Source organism: Daktulosphaira vitifoliae, unplaced genomic scaffold (assembly GCF_025091365.1).
Source record: "Daktulosphaira vitifoliae isolate Bord-2020 unplaced genomic scaffold, ASM2509136v1 Scaffold_2, whole genome shotgun sequence".
Lineage (NCBI taxonomy): Eukaryota > Metazoa > Arthropoda > Insecta > Hemiptera > Phylloxeridae > Daktulosphaira > Daktulosphaira vitifoliae.
Genome location: NW_026099573.1, coordinates 14,447,350 through 14,468,568, shown reverse-complemented (window position 1 = coordinate 14,468,568; position 21,219 = coordinate 14,447,350). Strand labels below are relative to the sequence as shown.

The 21,219-nt window shown below is 29.7% G+C and overlaps 1 protein-coding gene across 3 annotated transcripts in view; it reads left to right on the top strand.

Moving 5' to 3' along the window:
* LOC126897837 (rac GTPase-activating protein 1-like) overlaps window positions 1-21,219 on the top strand; it is a 25,673-nt gene that overhangs the window by 3,046 nt on the left and 1,408 nt on the right. The window contains exons 2-9 of one of the 3 annotated variants that reach the window (XM_050671747.1): window positions 3,739-3,872; window positions 4,537-4,739; window positions 14,880-14,994; window positions 15,059-15,231; window positions 15,755-15,896; window positions 16,247-16,394; window positions 16,463-16,583; window positions 19,065-19,417. In XM_050671747.1, the coding sequence (XP_050527704.1) occupies window positions 3,739-3,872; window positions 4,537-4,739; window positions 14,880-14,994; window positions 15,059-15,231; window positions 15,755-15,896; window positions 16,247-16,394; window positions 16,463-16,583; window positions 19,065-19,417 (1,389 nt within the window). Of the gene's footprint in view, window positions 1-3,738; window positions 3,873-4,166; window positions 4,277-4,536; window positions 4,740-14,879; window positions 14,995-15,058; window positions 15,232-15,754; window positions 15,897-16,246; window positions 16,395-16,462; window positions 16,584-19,064; window positions 19,418-21,219 lie in introns of those variants that run through there. The other 2 variants (XM_050671749.1, XM_050671748.1) reach the window with 2 other exon arrangements.

Here is a 21,219-nt window from a genome sequence, read left to right as displayed (position 1 = left end):
ATAGAGATTATTATTGCCTTTAAAAAAGATATTTATAAAATATCTCATATATCAATTATACTGTGAAAAAAATAATAAAATTCCAAAATTTATTTTAGTCGTTTACGGTTATTGCAATATATTTACTAAATGGTTGGTTGTATATTCATAAAATTTTGTATATAAAAATGGTTGTAATTAATGACAACCATTTTCGGTCGGTGGTACTCGTATAATCGGTCCAAAGTAACGAGAATATTGGTGGAACGAATAGGACCGATTACATTTGGTATTACACTATCACTCCGTCGATAAAAAATATTCTTGATCTCCAAATGATTATAGTAATGAACAAAGAGTACTTGAATAGTTCTTACTTGTTCGGGATTGGTAACTACGATCTACAGTAACTGTCTATTTGGCAAACTGTTGACTAGGCCGCCCACTTCTTACAGTGTTGGAAAACTAGCGCTATCTCTTGATTTTTTAATTATCTTAAAAAAAAAGTTACTAGACCACCAATTTTAAAACTGCTAATGGTATCCATTCACATATTTTAAATTAGTGATGGGCATAATCGAATTATTAGTAATTGAGAGAATCGATTGAGTATACTTGTCTATGGAGAAAATCTCTTGAAATTTTACTCGAAATTAATATCGTTTATTCGTTGGATAAAATAATCGATTATGTTCAATGATTTTGAGTACGTTTCGATTACATTAATAAATTTATAACTTAAAACCAAATTTTTCAAATAGGTATAAGTAAAGAAATATGCATAAGATGTGTTTATTTTTTTTTTTTAATCATTCAATTATTATTTTTTTTAATTTTAATTAAGTACCTAATTTACTACTTTAAAATACACCTATTTATGCATTTAAAATAAAATATTAATAATATTTTACAAATTTATATACAATATATATATATACCATCAAACCCAGCTCAAACGTTGACTTTACATTTAAACTTTAAAATACAATTTATTGAAATATAAAATATCCTCCCAATTAAGATGCTCTAGAATAAATTTAAAAAGATAAAAATAAATAATTCCTTAATATGGAATTATTTTATTATTATATGAGAGTTTCTGAAAACCCTATTGTAAGGTTATAAATAATATAATTTTTAAGTACTTATTTTTTAAGTTAGTTGTGTTTTTGTAATATTTAAAATCCTTTACACTAAAGGAACGAAAATTCCCACCACTAGTTGTAATAATATTTCTTAAAAAGACTATAATTTTACGTTGGATCAATTATTTATTGGTTTAGTTAAATTTAAGAATTTAAAAATAATAAAGTATAGACACAATCTATGTGTATTTTTAAAAGTACTATATTTATTATTAAATGCACAGAAATTACAATGGTTATTCGTAGAAGATAAGAATGGTTGACATTATTTTTATCTGTGTCTTACATCCTCGTCAATATCTTTAGCACAACTGATCCTAAATACTTAAAATTCATTAAACAAATTGCATATTCTTCGCATTTACTAGATTTTGCACACTTATAGGTATGCAGAATTTAACTTTGATATTAAACTAAATTGACTCGATATCATTATGTTCCATGCCGTATACATTAATAGACACTTCAATGTTGCGTCGCTTGAATATTTGAATATGAGTCACAGGTGTAGGGAACTTTAATGCCATCAAATCATACCTGTGTTCATCATTAAAATAGTGTTTTGATTGACGTGAGGTTTGTTTCTTGGCTTACCATGTATAGCCAAAATGGCACACTTTAAAACAATACTTGTCCTCTTTTGTTTTGTGAATTAATGATCGCTTTTTTAGGATAAATTGCTAGGGGAATCGGTAAAGACGATGAGTCGGGAAGGGGCATATGCATGCATACGCTGAACATGAGACCATCTATATAACAGCGTAAAAACGCTGTTGTATCTATATAATCTGAGCACGCGTTCTCAACGAGCATGATATCAAATACGGTCTTGAAGGCCTGGTTTATGGATGGTATTTCTGATTGAGGAATATGGTAAGTGGTCTCCGATTTTAAATTATATTTAATCAACGAACAGCTGAGATTTTACCAAGTTTCACTGGTACGCATAAAATTGCGATAACTCGTGAAAATTTCCACGCTTCTCCAGTAAAACCAAACGCTCTAAAACAACATCTCGATATAATCGACAGTGGCCGTCAATTGCATACGCGACTTTTTTGTTTTACTGCACTGTTATTGACACTACGTTTAAACGACCGACGCGGTCAAAATTTCTCAGAATAAAAAAAATATAAGTATTACGTACGACATGTATTGTCACAAAAATTTTGCTTGACGCACAAAAAATTTAATTTTGACATAATATTATACTAGAAAAATGAATAAATATTATAGTACAATATCTAAGTGTAATACGTAATTTAAAAAAGAAACCTGTTAATATTAGCATTAACTTATCAAACGCATTAAATATTGATGTTAGTCTGTTTAATACTTTTAAAATGTATAAAAAAAAAAGTTAAATAAAATATTAATTATTTTAAGAAAACTTTATATGAGAATATTAACAAAATTGAAAAACTTACCTTGTGCAGCACCAGTAAAATCATACATTATTATTCTATATAAATTAAATATATGAACGTTAAACTGAATATTTTAAGCACCAACCATCAATAATTAAAAAGCACCTGGCTCTGTCAAACTACGTGCAGCTACTGTACACGGTTAGTGATGTCAGCGACATTTTTTTTCGCTGTAGATACACAGAATAGAATAATAGATACATAATGTTTACGTATAAATGTTTTAAAAATAGTTATTCGAAATAATACAGTTTTTTCCATAACTATATTGAAGAAATAGAGACCACAATGAGACTAAGCGGATAAAAAGGATTAACAATGAATTCTGCCTTTTATACTAAAGTTTTTTCTCACCATAATCTCATCTTAGGTATTTTGTCATAAGTACTGTTTTACGTGTATTAAGCAAAATGCATATATTTAGCATTAAGCTCCATAGTATAGAAAATCCTATATACATCATATTTTTATAGAAAAACTCTTTTCGGCAGCACCATAATATGGTTGGACTAGGGTTTTGTTTTTATGCATTATTATAACTAAACTATAGGTAATAGTTTACTCAATATCTAAGCAAAAGTGAATTGTTACTTTTACGTTGTAGAATCATATTTTGTTTATTTTTTAAGCCATAGTAAATTTTGTTTTTATCGCATAGTTTTATTTTTATATACATCTAATCTAATATTTCTTGCATAAAAATCCAGACCTTAATTATCAAATATTGAAAGGAAAATATTTGATGATTTTACGACACAAAATATAAAAATAACACCGCACATTAAAACTATTAGCTCCTCAGTAACACATTAAACTACTATATTAGTTAATGTATTAACTAGTATAGTAGTTTCATAAAACTTCTTTTATAACTTTAGTTATAAAACTTAAAAGTTTTATCATTTATTCAAAAAATAACTGCTACTTCAAAATAGCTATAACATAAGTGAATGCTACTAAAATAAATTGCAGATTATAATTAGTAAATTTATCTACTAAATTATTCTGAAGGTATTTTTTTAAAATAAGGTACTATTGATTTGTAATAAAAATGTTGTTGGTAACACATCTATAATTGATGGCTTATTGATATAATGGTTGGTCAAACTGAATTATTAGTCTTCAGTTCATGCAACACTGAGTCTTACGTTCAGTTATATTTCAGTTTAATTTTAATTTCTTTATAGTTTTTATTTGTTGGCTCGTCAATTGAACACGATTGCAATGGATAATTCCAAGAATTCTCTTCTGCATACTGCATTGCAGTATGATTTATTTTTCAATAATGTCAAGTCACTTCTCAGTACATCAATTGAAAACGGTAAGTGCTTTTAAAATTCTTTATCGTTAGGAATATATTTAGGATAAATAATTGGGAAATCGATTTCTTATGTTTATTTTTATTAGGATTCAGTGAAAAGAATTTGAGAATATCATTTAATATGTTTAGGTATACTTTTAGCTACTACAGCTTTAAAACTGTAACAAAATGTATCCAGTTGAAGCTATCAGTATCATAATTTTGAAAAATTACTCTTAATCCCAGTAATAAAGGGAAATACTTAAAAAAATTACAGTTGTTATATAACTGTATATTTTGATATTTTTAGATTTCATTTTATATTGAAATATCTTCTTGAAATGTGATTTAAAAAAATAAAAAGGTTCTGGTGACATTACCTCTATGAATAATTGGACTTCTAAATAAAAATTATGTAATTTTCGGTAAATATATATTTTTTTAAATTTGTTAAAATACGCATTAAAGTGTTTTATGACCGTGAATTTAATTGCTGATATTAATCAATACTAATTTAAAAACTGCTTCAACTAAATTTTGTTGGATCCCTATTGTACTTTTTTTTTTATATTTCTAAAATATTTTTTTTCAAATATCCTTTTAATAAATTTCTGTTTTTTTATTTATAATATATTTTTATTAAATAAATTTCATTAACATCTCAATTAATATTTTTTACCTTTAGATTACTTGATAAAGTTGAAACTTATTGAAGAACTGATGAGTAAAATTGGTGATGAGGATGTTGATAGAAATATTATGAAAGAACAGTTAAAGTCACTTCAGGAAGAATGTGACAAGTTCTCATATAAATTAAAAACATCAGCTCGATTGTTAGATGAAATTCAATTAGAAAAATCAAAAATTGAATATGAGAGAGACTGTTTAGTAAGTAGTTTTATGTAATAAACCTAGAATACTTTATTTTAGCTATAACCACTTATAACTATATTTTAAATATAGTTATATATAGCCATAATAATATAAATATTGTTATTCTACAAAGATGATAGACTCTCAGACAGGATCAGTATGTATACTTTCAATATTTTTTATTTGGATATATTTATCAGTGTAAGTAATAGTCAAAAAAATGAAAAAATAAGTATTTTAAATCATTTTTTTTTTTTATTGAGAGTAGTGTAATTTTGTTTTATACAACAATATATAATATAAAGTTATATTATTATGTTTTAATTTTACTTGAAAAAGAAAAATTATTGTAGCCAATTATAGCTATATTTTTTAGACCCCTTCTCACAAGTCGTACTTTACAGTGAGCATCATAAAATTTTAATAGTCAATATAAAGTGAATCAAACAAAAAAATCATTAGTTTAATAGTTGATTGATTTTTTTTTTGAAAATAAACAAAATGATGGTGTCTTATAATTTATTTGTGGATTTCAAAGAAAGAATACTAGTTCATTGTATACAAAAAAAATTACGTGGCACGTGTTTTTTGATTTACAGTGGTCGTGAACCACTGAAAAGGAGTCCAACAAACTTGGTCTTTTTTATAATTTTTGTCAAATTTAGTTCAAACATTATATAATAATTTTGTATTTTTTGTTGTATTAAATAATAAAATTAACTACTGTAAAAAATATATTTATATTTTAAATTCACATTTTTTCACTTCTCTATATACTCTTAAAAGAGTATATAGAGTATAGGCTCAGTACATTTATGAAATGAAGGAGTTCGTAGTAGACACATGTTAGTTTAGTTTTAGTTTTAGTTATTATTGAGGTGGACATAATGCCCATGCACTCAGACCTGTTGGTCCATTGTGCGCACCTCATACCGAATTGTCTTGATTCGGTTTACCCACCTAAGTGTTATCACCAAAGTGTTAATACATTACCAACCATAAAGTCACCTCTAAAGATGACCAAAGAGTCCTGTCTTTCTGGCGAAATTAAATATCTCTCTGGGTTTTAGGTTTTTAATATCCTCTTTTTCAGGAAATGGTTTATTCAAGTAGTTTGATCTTAGTGTGGACAAGGCTTCACATTCGCACATGATGTGAAATGAGTCTTCCTCTTCTACTCCACACTTCCTGCACAATGGTGATTCCGATACCCCCATTGCGTTAAGATGCTTAAGCAGGTGACCATGTCCTGTCAGTAGACCAGTCAGGGTGCTTATTTGATGTCTAGTCATGCTATTAAGATCACCCAGCAATAAACCAGGGGTCTTGATAAACATTTTAGATTGTCTAGGTACTACCAAGTACTTCCAGATTTTCCTGTGTTGTTCTCTGCACCAATTCTTGGGTAACGCTTTGAGCGATTGCTCAGTGAGCCCTACCACTGGTTCTGGTCCAACATAGGTGTTCTCTGCTCCTTTCCTGGCTAGAAAGTCAGCATTCTCATTTCCAGTGACACCGTTGTGTCCTGGTACCCACGCTAGTGTAACTTTGTTGAACCTCGATAGTGATTCTAAAGTTTCCCTGCATTCGAGGACCAGCTTTGAATTCACCTGATCGTTACAGAGTGCTTTCAAAGCCGCTTGACTATCACTTAAGATAGTTATCTTCCTATTTTTGTATACCAGCAGGTTCTGAGCCCCTACCAGTATCGCCATCACCTCTGCTTGGAAAACAGAGGGTGTTGTGCCCAATGACATACTGACATTTATTCGTGGCTTTAAGCCCCAAATTCCAGCACCTACCTTTCCTGATTTTTTGGATCCATCTGTATATATCACAAATCCTCCTTTGTCAGTCAGGTGGTTAATATTCCATTCTATACGTGTAGTGATCTCCACTTTGTAGGGAATGTTATTCTTAAGAACCGGTTTGATATAGTCCAAGGGGTATTCTAAAAAGCCCTTGTCTATCTCTTTTAGTATTTTACCATGTTCTGTTGTATCACTCTCCAAAGTCCACATACCTAAGTTGTGGAATCTTAGTGCTGTAGCTTTGGCGTGAGCTTTCACCTCTAGATGCAGAGGAGGCAATCCAATTAGTGCCTCTAATGCGACCGTTGGTGTAGTTCCTTATGCTCCAGTGATGGCAATAGCAGCCATTCTCTGTATGCGACTAAGTTCTTTCCTAGCTGTAATGAGTGCTGTTCTGGTCCACCAGACCAGGGCACCGTACAATATCATAGGTTTAATCACTGACGTGTACAACCAATACATAACTCTTGGTTTAAGACCCCATGTCTTTCCCAAGGCTCTGCTGCAAGTCCACAATGTGGTCATTGCTTTTTTGATTCTTGACTCAACATGTGATTTCCATTTTAGCTTACTATCCAAGATAATACCTAAGTATTTTACTTCTGATTTTAAGCTAATTTCTTGTCCATTCAGAGTAAGAGTGTCCAGGCTGTCTAGTCCTATTCTCTTTCTAGTGAACATAACAACCTCTGCTTTATTTGGATTAACAGATAGACCGTACTTACTACACCATATCTGTATAGTGTTAAGTCTCTGTTGTGCTAAGTCAATAATAGTGTCTGGGAATTTACCCACCACTGCTATAACCAAGTCATCCGCATAGGCTTGTGTATAACAATATTTGTTTAACTCTCTAATAAGAGAGTCCAATACTAGACACTATAGCAAGGGGGATAGAACCCTGCCTTGTGGGCATCCCTGTTTAACACTCTTGATTACTTTGGTCTCATTGAGCTGTCCCAAAATGGAGCGTTCCTTAAGCATGGATTCTATCCACTTAATAATAAGTGGTTCTATTCCATGCTGTTGTGCAGATTCACACATAGCATCGAAGGGAGTATTGTCAAAAGCCCCTTCGATGTCCAGGAATATACCTACTGCATACATTTTATTCTCTACAGCTTTCCCTATCTTAGTAGTTAAGCAGTGTAGAGCTGTATCAGTAGATTTCCCCGTTTGATACGCATGTTGGTTTTCATGTAAAGGGTTCTCCTTAAGAGGCCCCTCCTTGATGTACCTATCAATAAGTTTCTCCATAGTCTTAAGAAGAAAAGAAGTAAGACTTATTGGTCTGTAGGATTTTGCTTCATAATAGTTAGTGCGGTTAGGTTTGGGTATAAACACTACCCTAACCTTACGCCAGCTTTCTGGTTGATAACCATAGGCAAGGCATGCCCTAAATATTTTGCAGAGATGGGGGACGATTATCTCTAACCCTTCTTGCAGAAGTGCAGGGAAAATTTCGTCACAGCCTGCAGCTTTAAAACTGCCAAAGGCTTTTATTGCCCATCTTATTCCACTTGGGGTTATCACTTTCCTGGTTAGTCTCCAATCAGCACAGGTCACACGTTTGTCCTGTGCATCATGTTCCTGTTCTCTGTTGTTAATTGTAGAGTCAGGAAAATGTGTGTTCATCAAATGTGATAATGTTTCATTATCATTATTGGTGAACATTCCGTCTGGCAGTAGTATTGCCTCGACAGTTTTGTTTGGTCCATTCCTTAGTGATCGCAGAAGTCTAGTTGCTATAGGGAGTTGTTGTATATCCCCACAGAACTTCTTCCAGCTTTCTCTTTTGGACTTTTTCAATGCAGATTTGTAGTTCCTTTGGGCGTCCTTATAGGATTCCCAGTGTTGTTCCAAACCTGATTTCATTGCTTTATTTAAGAGCTTACGTGAACTCTTTCTTAATTTAGACAGGTTAGCATTCCACCAAGCTACACCCTGCCCTGTACCTTTCCTTTCTATTAAAGGACAGTTTTCTTTGTAAGCTGAGACAATGGAGTCCTGTAGCATATTTACAGCCCTTTCAGTACTCTGTCTCGACCCCAATCTAAACTGTAGGTTAATCAGGTCACGAGAGAGATCTGCCCTGTATTTGTCCCAGTTTGTTCTTTTCGGGTTCCTATAGTACTCCGTCTCAACTTTGTTAATTTCCAAAGTGAATCGTAAGTGCCTATGATCAGAAAGAGAAGGTTCGGAGGACACTTTCCACCCTTTTATCTTTTGAAGTAACCCTTTGGAACAAACTGTTAGATCAATGACTTCCTGCCTATTCCTGATAACAAAAGTAGGTTCACTACCTCTGTAGACACATGTTAAGTAACTGGTATAATCGAATTATACATATAGTATACAAATATTTTCTAAAACTTTTTCAATATGAGTTTTTAATTTTTTGCACAATAAACTTTTTGTTCAAAATGAAAAAACAAACACAATAGGCTTTTAAAAGCTCACCGTATCTATCATTTTATGAAGTTTGACAATAAAGTAATGAGACTTTTTTAGTAAAATTATTCATTTTTAAAATTTTACAATTTAATGATTATCATTCAAATCTATAGATTCATTGCGCACATCTACTGAATTATATTAATTTGGTTTTGTTCACATAAGTATTTCAACCAAAGTATTGTTGTGATACTTAAGAAAATATATAGGATGTCCTACTAAGCCACACTTATATATATTTAAAGAGTCTTTTATCTCTAGCAAAATTAAGTATCTCTTTGGGTTTTAGGTTTTTGATATCTTCTTTATTGTAAAAAGATTTTTCAAAATTCTATTTAAGTTAATATTACTGAACTTAAAATTACTAATCATATGAAAGTATAACATCATTTTCCTTAAATAATCAACTTATTTCGTTTTATTTAGAAAAAAAACTAAAAATATCTCAAATTAATAATTATCAGATAATTATTATTGATATGATAGATTCTATTATTCTATGACTTTAAGAACTAATATTATTAAGTAAAGATAAAAGTATAACCCTTTGGATCATGGTTGGTAATGTATTGTTATGAGTACCGTTGCAAAAGATTAAAAGGATAAAGGGAAAAGTCAATTATTTTGATCACTGTTGAAGATTAATTAACTTTTAAAATGAAAATTTAATATGTAAATCTTTGATCACGGTTGGTGACAGTAGATTAATACAATTACGAACACTGTTGAATGATCATTATATTAAATTCAGAATGTTAGGAAAGAAATAATGGAAAAACTTACTAAATAGTGCAACATACAATCAATCGCAATCTAGTAGGTATTTATTGTGAACACTAGAGTAACATTAATAGAAATTACAAAAATTATTTTTATATCTTTATGACATCAGCGAGGGCATACTTTATGCCAAACGCCACTACTTGGATCATGTAGCTTAATGTTTATTGGTTATTTTTTTTAAAAAGTTTGTACTAAATAAATATGTTTCAATTTTATATCTTTTAAATTGTAAGTTCCTATTTTGACTGATATGTAACAAAGCATTATTATTTATTTTATTAAATAAAATTTTAATCTTCTGAATAAAATTTGCTGTCATCAAGAAACCAGCGCTATCTAACGGACTCTCACGGCCTGTATATACAAAGCATTTTGTGATAAATCCTATTGTCCCGCTGTCTTTGTTGACATCAAAGGTGTTTTTGATTCTGTACATTTTTCTACCCTTATTTCCCTTTTACATTCTTATTCTATACCCCCCCCCTACACTTTGTAATTTTATTTCACGTCTCTATTCACAACGTTTCCTTACTTTCACTTCTCCTTCCGGTTTAATATTAAACCGCACTTCCTACCGCGGCCTTCATAGGGTAGCTGCCTTAGTCCTCTTCTTTTTAATATTTACATGAGCAAAATTAGCCTCTCCCTCATCTCTAGTGGTACTTTCTCACTTTTCTATGCTGATGATATCGTTATTTTTTCTCCTCATATATCCATTCATAATGCTCTCAACTCCCTTAATAATACACTTGCCGTCCTCTCTAACTCTTCAAATTCATTATTTTGAGGCTGCTTCATTGAAAAGCTAGTTAATAATTTTCACTAGAAAACGCTTATCGTCAGTTAACTTCATAATTACTCTTCATAAGATGACCATCCCCCCTCTGAGTGCGTCACTTATTTAGTCCTTAAACTGGATCCTAAGCTGAGATGGCTTCCTCATTTCCTTTTCATTCTCTCGTCCGCTGCTCGCTGGGCAAATTTCTTACGCTTTATTACTGGTACATCCTGGGGCTCTCATCCCTCCTCATTACTTCTCATTTTTAAATCCGTTATCCGCGCTAAAATTGAATATGGTTCTTTTTTATTTTTTTCAGCTTCTTACACTCATAGGAAAAAACTAAATTCCCTTTTAATCCGCATGCTTGCGCAGCATTCTTGATGTTCTTAAGTCTACCCCGAGCCATAGTATTTTTGTTGAGTGCTCCTCTCCCCCCTCGAAATCCGTTGTCACTTGCTTGCTAATAAATTTCTCCTAAAATCTCTCTCTACCCCTAACCATCATATCTTCTCCTTATACTCTGAATTAAGTAATTGTAGGCGCTATGTGCCTAAATCACTGCCAATTTTAGCCTCAGTATGCTCTTCTCTGTCTCCCATGGTCTGTCACATTTACAAAACACACTCCAGATTACCTTTATTTGACCCTTACACTAGCTCCCATAGTGTATACTTCAACGTGTTTCCTCGGCTTCCCTCCTTCAATCCTCCGTTCTCTTCCTACAACTTCTGTTAATAATCTTTTCAAAGATTATATTTCAGCTAGTTTTCCCACTAAATGCTTGATATTCACAGATGGTTCTGTATCAACTCGGCTGGTTGTTCATTCTTTATTCCTGAACTTAAAATTTCATATTCAGCTGCACTCCACCCTTCTTCTTCTTTTACCACTGAATGCCGTGCCATCGTTAATGCTCTCATTTTTATATCTTCTACTTCAATTAATGAATTTGCTATTTTTTCTGATTCTCTATCTTGCCTACTTGCCCTCACTTCTAATCCATTTTGCTCTCGTCTTTCTCCTTACATTCTTATTATTAGATCACTTATCTCCTTAATTCGATCCCAAAATAAATCTATTGTTTTTCACTGGGTGTCGGGCCACGCCAGTATATTAGGTAACAAAATAGCTGACCGTCTTGCTACTTCTACTTCCTCCTTCTTTACTTCTTATAGTCATAACATTCCCGCATCTGACTTCTTCCGCCTCTTTCGACAGACAGTTCTTCAAGCCTGGCAGGACAGTTGGGCTACAATAATATTGAAAACGGTATGTTGTTACCGCTCGATTTCTCCTTCCATTATTCATTCTCCATGGTTTCATAACTTTGACTTATCCAGAAATATCATTTCTCAGTACTCAAGATTTAGGTTAGATCATAATCTTCTGCCTAACCATGCATTCCATCTTTTCTTAAAATCCGTTCGCTTCTTTCCCCTACATGATAGCTCTATGCGATTTTTCTCATCTTCTCTTTGATTGTCCTGCCCTAATTAACAGCAGAAATAAACTATTCAGCCTCTTAGCCTCCCACAATATTAATCCCCCTTCTTTCTTTATTATTAATTCAATCATATCTTTCTTGTGTAGTTCCGGCTTTGTCATTTAATCTCTCATTATTTTATTTATATTTTTCTATTTACTTATTTATTTATTTTCTCTCTTCCTCCATTATTTCAAATAAAATTTTATTTAGTAATTATTTTAGTTTGTACTTTTAAATTTCTATTAACAATAATTTTAATAATATTTAATTTTTTCTTTATTTTTGAGTATACTTACGATTATTGTCATATTTGTTATACCATTATAACGTAGCACTGTTACTGTTATACTTCTAATTTACTTATTTTAATTAATATTTTATAATTGTTGAGCTAAATATTATTTTAATAAAGGCTATAAAAAAAAAAAAAAGCGCGTTTTTAAAGTGCATTCAACAGTAATCGTGTTTTGCAGATTGTATATGAATGCACAAAAACATAAGGAAATGCATATGTGCGTAATACGATAAAAACGCGTACTATGATAGAGCACTCTTCTTACTCATTTTACTCTGATTGCCACAACACTGTACTAGTGTATAATGATTCACAGGAGGTGGTTGCTAGAGTGTGGTAGTGATGGCTGACGGTGTTACCTTGCCACTGATATGGAACACAACGCCATCTCTGGAGCGTTGTATGCACATCATTTTTACTAGAACGTCTTCTTAAGTTTCCCTTAGAGGAGATCCCTTTAATTTCGGCCGTTACTGAAGATAAAAATTTCCCGGGTCCCTTATCTTTACGTGGCTTACTTCCTCATACCTTTCGAGTAGAAAGTATAGTCAATCTGTTTATTTCTCACCTATACCTTACCTTCTTTTCCTAGTGACACAGCATTCATCAGCCTTCCTCCTCCCAAATTTCTAAGCAATTGACTTTTTTCCTTCTTTCTGGATTTGTAATAACATAGTCCGTGAAACAAACTCTTCCCATTCCAAAATATGGAATGTGTTTGAGTTCTTCTAGCGTGACCATGCTCTTCTCATCCACACTTAGGAATAGAGTTTGTCCTTTAGAGCCAACTTCTATATCATGGTGGATTTTTCAGATAGCCATGTTCAGTCCCTGGTTCTGTTTTCCCAAGATTTTCTTAGAATCCCTGGGCAGTATGTGAGTGACCATCTGATTGTACCTGATCGTGTTGAAAGCCTCCATTTGGATCTCAGCACCATTCCAAAGTTTTATTTTGTTGGCATTTTCAGTGAGCCACTTAAGAGACGTCTTTTGGGCTGCACTGATCACATGTGCTCCGTTTCATTGAGCCTAGCATTGTCAAACCTTGGTACATCAGTTCTATCAGTACCTGATAGTATCAAGTCTCCAATACAAGATTCAATGAGTTGCTTCTGTTCTGTAGTCAACTTATTGTCGTGCAACTCCAGGTTTACTTCTGCTGATACCATCTTATGCTAGTTGACTGTTTACTAAATGTCCCATTGTTCACATTGAGATTTTTAATTTCAATGATTCTTCTACAAAGAGCTATTAGTTTACGCTCTTGTTCCGACAGGTTGTTTGTAGGATTTGTGTTCGCTCCAAATTTATTGTTTTGTAGTTTTTCTATATTTTTATCCATATAGTTCCCGCGAGTAGTCAAGAAATAAAAGTTTATCACAACAGAGCTCGATACTGTGATACAGCTGTATACTCAGTGATGCGCCATAGAGTATCCCAATGGTCCTCACTTATCCTTTCTGCTACTATTCTGTGATAAGTTAGCAATTCTTTCACTTGGTATGGCTGGGTTAGGAGGGCCTATTTACTGTTAGCGAGCAAGTATGCCTAAGGCTACCAGTCCCAATTAACATGAGTTATGATAGGCTAAGAGAAATGGTAGTAATGTCACATCCACTGAGTTTATTAGGGGTTGTTAAGCCCATGATCCTTTCTGATCCCCCTGTGGGATCTTTTAGTATTACTTCATTAACTATTTAAAAATGGGTTCCTATTAATGAACTTTAAACTTTTTGAGAATAATAAAAAATCATAAAGAACCAATCTGATGATAGGGGATGATAATGTATAGTAATTTTTTACCCCATTAAAAATCGTTGGTTTGAAAATACATTGTGAGTCAGAATTGTCTTGGTATAAAAATCAACTGTTTTTCTCTAACAAATTCTCTCAATTTAATTATCACTTCATCTGTGCTATAGCTTTATCACTTAATTTATGATCTTTTATCAATTTTTCCAACATTATTGTCTGTTAAAGATGCCATAGAATGACCAGTATGATCATCATCTTCAAAATCTTCCCTTCCATTACAAAACCATTTGTATCACTCTAAAACATAAGTTCTCAATAAACAATATTTACCCTAAACTTCACTTAACATTCAAAATGATTTAACAAGAAATTATAATATTATAAACACTAGTTGTAAGACAAATAATATGAATAAAAATGAACCAAATTCTTCAATATTTTTAGTACTATTACATTAGTGTCTTAATTATATTTCAACAATCATAATGTAAATAACATTGATAAATTAAGAATTTATTTAGAAAATTTCATTACTTTATTGTCACACATTGTATATTGAATACTATTACTCGTTTACATTTTTTTCATAAGATTGGTTAATTTTGAACTACAGAAGTTTTTGTAAAATATCCCTATAAGTTGTCGTATATTTTGATCACATCAATTATACGATGTCTTGTAATGCAAAGTGTATATAGCTTTAAGTTTTTTAATTAGTGATAATCTTTTTTCAAATCTTATAATAATAATTTTCAATAAATAATTGTTACTAAAAAAAAAATTTTATCAGAAAACGCAGCTTGATGAATTATACAGTGTGTTAAAAAAACCTAACCCTGAAGTGTTATTTCAATCATCATCCAAAGATAAACAGTCAACTAAAAATAAACATTTAGACAATACAGGTTAAAAGAAATACATATACTACATTTTTATCACTTTTCATATAAGTTGAATGTATTCTTTTAGATGCCATGTTGTCTGATTTAAGCTATAGTCGTACAGATAGTTCAAATGTAAGTTTAGATAGGAGTGACAGCAGTATTCATGTGAAAAACGATGATATTAAAATAGATTTTAAAGAATCAAAGCAACCTAAAGTTAATGTTCATAATAATGAAAAGAATACTAAATCATGCAAGGTAAATTGTAACCATATATATTTATTTTTGTCAATATCGAGTTGTAAGTTGTTTTCTATTTATTAAAATCTGTTATTTCCAGTAATATACATACATTACATAAAAATTAACTAAAGCTATCTTAAAATATTTTAATGATATTTTTTTTTATCAATCCTAAATATTCAATAATGTACCAAAAAATTGGCTGTTGTGTGCCTTTAAGCATGTAAAGGAAAGTCAATTTTTTATTTATTAATTGTGTATAATTTTTAATATAATAGAATATTATCCATAACAATGATTATATTTTTATTAACATAATGCAAGTTGTAACTACTTTTTTATAAAGAACTCTGTCACAGGTGGATTTATTTACCGAGCAAAATATCAGTTCGGTACTTGAAAATTCCACCAACAGACTAACAATGGTTAAGAAACCTCCTCCTTAGAAGGGCTGCTAGAAGGACTTAAAAAGCCATAAAAAAAAGAAAAAACTTATTTATAACCTATACTTATTTTATTTTTTTACATTTATATCAAGTCCACTACAGTAAACATAAATGGAGGACAAATCATAGCTACAACAACTGTGACAATGAACTCTGGTACTATTCATGCATCATCAGTCATTAAATCTCAAGAGAATCCTGAAACAGTATTTTCATCAAAGTCTACATTTACTGGTTTGTTCATAGAATTAATTGCTAACTAATAGTGATTAAAATTAGGGTTACTTTGTTTTTAAGAAATGTCCAAAGAGATTTTATAATTTGACTACTTAAATTTGACAAAAAAAAAAATTAATTTTCTTCAAAAATTCTTTATTTAATTGGTGTGTTTTTATATAAGTTTAAATAATGAGCATTTCATAATTAAAGGATCATACTAAAAAATGTATGTGGGATACAGGTTCATTTCTGTAAGTTTTTTGAGAGAACACTTTTATAATAAAAATAAAAATTAAAAACAATAACATTCATTACCGATTAAAACAACTAATAAAGTAAATTATTAAATTTAAAAAACATTCAAGGTTCAATTGAATCCTTATCATCTAATGAAATTGAAACACCTAATAAAGACAAAATATCTTCTGATAATACAGACCATGTTGAAAAAAAGCATAATTTTGTCAAAAAAAAAGTTGTCATTACTGAATTATGTGGGCATTGTTTAAAAAAGTAAGTCAAATTTAGAATTATAATTTTTTTTAATTGTTTACATTTTTTATTTATTTTTATTTTTTTAGAGTTAAATTTAATAGCTATATGTTCAAATGTTTTGAATGTAAAATTGTTGTTCATACAGAATGTAAGGACCAATTTTCTGTCTCATGTACACTTCATAGTAGGAATCAGAATGCATTAAATGTAATTTACATTTAAAAATGTATATAGAGTGATTCACTTATCATGAAGCACTTAATTAATTAAAAAATAAAAATGATTATTTTTTTATTGGTTTATTTTAGTTCAGTGTCTCGCTGAATTTATCAATTATGAAGTATTTTTTATATTCACCTCTTACTTTATAATGGTGTTAATTTAATTTCTCAAATGGCATCAGATATAATTAACTAGCTTATTAAATAGATAATGACTAGTCCAATACATGTTATTGACATGTTTGCCCAGGAAATTTTAATTATAAAAATAGCAGCATCCACTCTTCACACCCAGTCATAACTTTAAATTGTTGATAACTTCCTAAATACTGGTCCAAAATTTATTAATGACCAGTCATTTTCTTAATTAGATCATTTTATATTAAAAAAGCTAGTTTATTATATGTGTTGCCACTTACTAAATTAAAGTTGACACCCTGATAAAATATGAGAAATGAACATAAAATATTTTTTGATTGATAAATTCAGTCTAACATTAATCTAAAATCTTATATATTAGAAAAAAAATTTTTTTTCAATGAAAGTACTCAGTTATGAGATTCCGAGAAAATGATTAGCAAAGGTCGGTTGTTTTAAAATCTCGACAGTTTTCATTTTTTTACTTCGTTTTTTAAGGTTTGAAATTTTCACCAGACCCATATAAAGACATTTCTGATATATCATAAAAAAATTAATTCAATCCATTTATTTTTCAACGTTCTACAAGCCTTTTTTTTCTTTATACCCTCGAGATGCCAGGGCGCACCCCCAAAATTCTTGTGACATGAAAACGATTTTTTTTCGATTCACAATTTTATCAAGGCAATCTACACATGCCGAGAAAGCACCAAAAATCTGAAAATACGAGATCTTCTACAACTTCTACGACTTCTACAAGCATTTGAAATTCATAAAATTTCAATGAAAAATAATGATTTTTCTATATGCCTATAATACATGTATACATCTTATTATATAATAGAACAAGGAAAAAAACATTTTTCTAAGAAAATTACTTAATGTGCTCCGTTTTTCAATTTTTATTTTTAACAAAAGTTTATGGTCACGAGACTGAGAAAATTATTGTTAAAGGTCGGAAAATTTTTATCACCCGCATGTTTTGAATAAGAGTATTGACTCTTTTTTGTATATATATTTTGACTCTAAATTTGTAGAAAATAAATTTTTCTGTCAATTTCTCTTTTTAATTCATATTTAATAAATGTTATAGTTGTCATATATGAATTGATTGGGTTAGATTAACTATCTTTTTGTTTTGATTTTATGTTTGTTATTTTTATATATTATATTTAGCTTATTTGGTATACAGATACTTTCTGTTGATTTTTATCAAATATGTTTATAATATAAAATTTGTTGATATATTTAATAAAGTTTATTATTATATATGTATTTTATTTGAATTTTGGTTTTATAATCAGCTTACTGTTTAAATGTACTTTTTTCGCTTTGACTTATTTTTTTTTTATGTCCTTAAAGAGTTTATGTTAGGATATGATTTTGCATTTGTGCATAGCAATATATTTTGTATATTTTATCAAGGAATGTTTGATAAGTTATATATAAATTTCAGGACGGTTATAAGTATATAAGTTTGTAAATTCATTATTAGAATGGTACAGCATTTTTAATTGTATTTATCTCATATATGATGTATAAGTCTATGATTTTATCATAAAAATTAGGATCCATCTATGACAACTATGCTGTCAAACCACAATAATTAATATTCTTATTAAAAAATTGAATTTTTACATATTCCCAGGAATAATAACCTGATAAATTTTTTTTGTAATTCTATAATATTAACACAATTATTATAAATAAAATATTAATAATTATTATGTATACTAAGGGCGTATTTAAGGGGGATATGGGCAATTGTCCCCCTTGAACCAGAGATATCGATATTATTTTAGTCAACTTCTAAAAAATATAGATCTAATAACCTTTTTTTTTATCATCACTTTGATTTTTTGCAAAAAAAAGTTTTATAGCATGTTTACCAAAGTAAAAAAAATTAAATACCCTCCTAAAATAATTTCTGAATACGTCTAAACGGAATACCTCATTAACAAACGTCAACCTTATGCTTAACACATTTTACTATATTCTCATTTTGAATTTTACTGATTTTAATGATTAAACTTCTAATACATTTTTGTTACACTGATTTTGATGTAATATTTTTCGTGCAAATCACTTATTGTGTCTGGCGTAGCTGGCTACTCCTACTGGAATCAATAGCCTACTACAAGAATAGACCCCAAAGAGACCCATGCGCCCTTTGGCACGTGAGGCTTGCAGGGTCCCAGCTAGACAAAGCCTAGTAAACCAATAAAAAGTAATCAATATTCTTTTTTTATTTTCAATTAAGTTTTTTATGATAAGTGAATCACTCAACATATAATTAATCTAATGATAATTTATTATATAATTTATATAGGGTGGAGTTTCTCCTATAATTGTTCATTGTATCAATGAAATTGAAAAGAGAGGATTAGAGATTGTTGGATTATATAGAATTTCTGGCTCAGAAAAAGAAATAAAACTATTGAAAGAAAAATTTAATAATAGCCTTCCGTGTTTAGATAGTGTGGATATTCATGTATTGTGTAGTTATCTCAAAGAATATATCCGTACACAAAATACACACTTAATATCGGAAGCCATTCTAGTGAAGTTTGGTGAAGCTGTTCAAAATTTTCATACAATTAGTCTGTCATTAAATCGTATTGTATTTCAATTACCATCTGTTAATCGTATTACTCTTGCCTATTTGATACTTCACTTGCAAAAGTAAGTTAATATTAAGAATTTCATTAACTTTCTATAAGTTTTCTATTAACTTTCTAAGCCGCACACGGGGATATTATACTTAAAGGAAGGACTAACTGCTACACTCCCCATGATGGTAACCCCCCTCGGAAGTTCTACTGGTGAGAAGACTGACTGCTATACATATTGCAGTAAGAATTCTTCATGTTATTATCCGCATGGTGGGCGCCAGCTCACACAGCCGGTCATAAAAACCTTTGCATAAAATTTTACATTATAAATTAATTATTGCTTTCAATTCAATTTTCTACTTTGCCATACACTTAGAAATTTTTTTTAGCCAAAATAAAATACCACAAATTTTCTATTTTATCTTTGTAAAATTTATTATGGCGTTAGAATGGTATAATGATCAGAAATATCAATTGTAAAACGTAATTTATTAAATAATTAATATTAGGCAGAGTTCTTATGTAAATAAAGATTCTCAAAACAATTGTTTTACTAACAGTAACCCAAATATTAGTGTGGATAGAGATCATAAATGAATATCAATGAATATTATTGACTGTTGTGAGAAAATATGATGTGTATCATATTTTGAGTAAAAATTGAAGGAATTTAAATTAATTTTAATTGGGATCCCTGCAATTCTAGTTGTGTTACTGCTTATTTAATAAATGTGAGGAAATTATATCAATATCATAATAAATTATTATAATCATAATACCTCGTCCTCAGTAATTCTATTATCTTTTCTTGTAGAACAAGGTTTATTTATATCAAAGTTTTTTTGGATAAATATTGGAGTACTTTTTCTAAAGAATTATTTTACTTAAAGCTTAATACATTAATTTTAAAAATATTATTTTATTCAAATTAAATTATTTGTATTCATACTGTGTAAATAATAGGTTCTTTAGAATCTTTAATTTATTTTTCAGTTCGAGTATCAAACTCTAAAATAAAAAATTTCACATAAAACATTTTTACCCGGTACCAAAATTTGTCCACATATCTCTTGCCATTTAAGAGCTCTAATTTTTGTCTTGTACTTAATATATAAACTTCTGTAAAATTAATGAAATTTCATTGAAGAACTATATCTTTAATTTTTGTAATATTTTGTGTCATCTTGTAAATGCAATCTATAATATATTTTTATACATATGAACATATGATTGAAAAAAGTATTTTCAATTTCTCTTGCAAAGCTATCTATTTAATGAGAATTAGTTATTTTAATTATTTTCAACTAGATAGCGTCACATAGCATGGCCCCGATCACTATATAAATAATGGGTCAACTCGTTAACCAAAATGTCAAACCTTATCAGAATAACTGTGATATTGATCATTATTAAATACTACTTTGTTATTAATCATTTTGTCTTATTCAGACAAATTTATATACAGGGTGATTTTTTTATCATAACCCACTTAATTATTTACAGAATAAAAATAGTTTTACAATTTTAAAATTTTGATTTATTAAACATGTATAATACATAAAGAATTACAAATTACATTTAGCTTATTGGTTTTTTATGGCGTCGTCATTTGCAGATACGTAGCATTTATTATCAATGGTAGTAAGGCACATAGTTGTGAGTTTATAATTACAATATGTAAACTAACCAAGCAAAAATGTTTAAGTTTTTTTATTCTGTTAGTAATTGATAAAGAAAACCACCTTGTACGTAGTTCTAAAATTAACTTTTTTTTAATATTAAACATCTAAAAACTGAAGTTTTTTAAATAACAAAAATAAGTTTTACAATAAATAAAAAACTAGCTAAATCACATTTTTTTTTTTTTTTTTT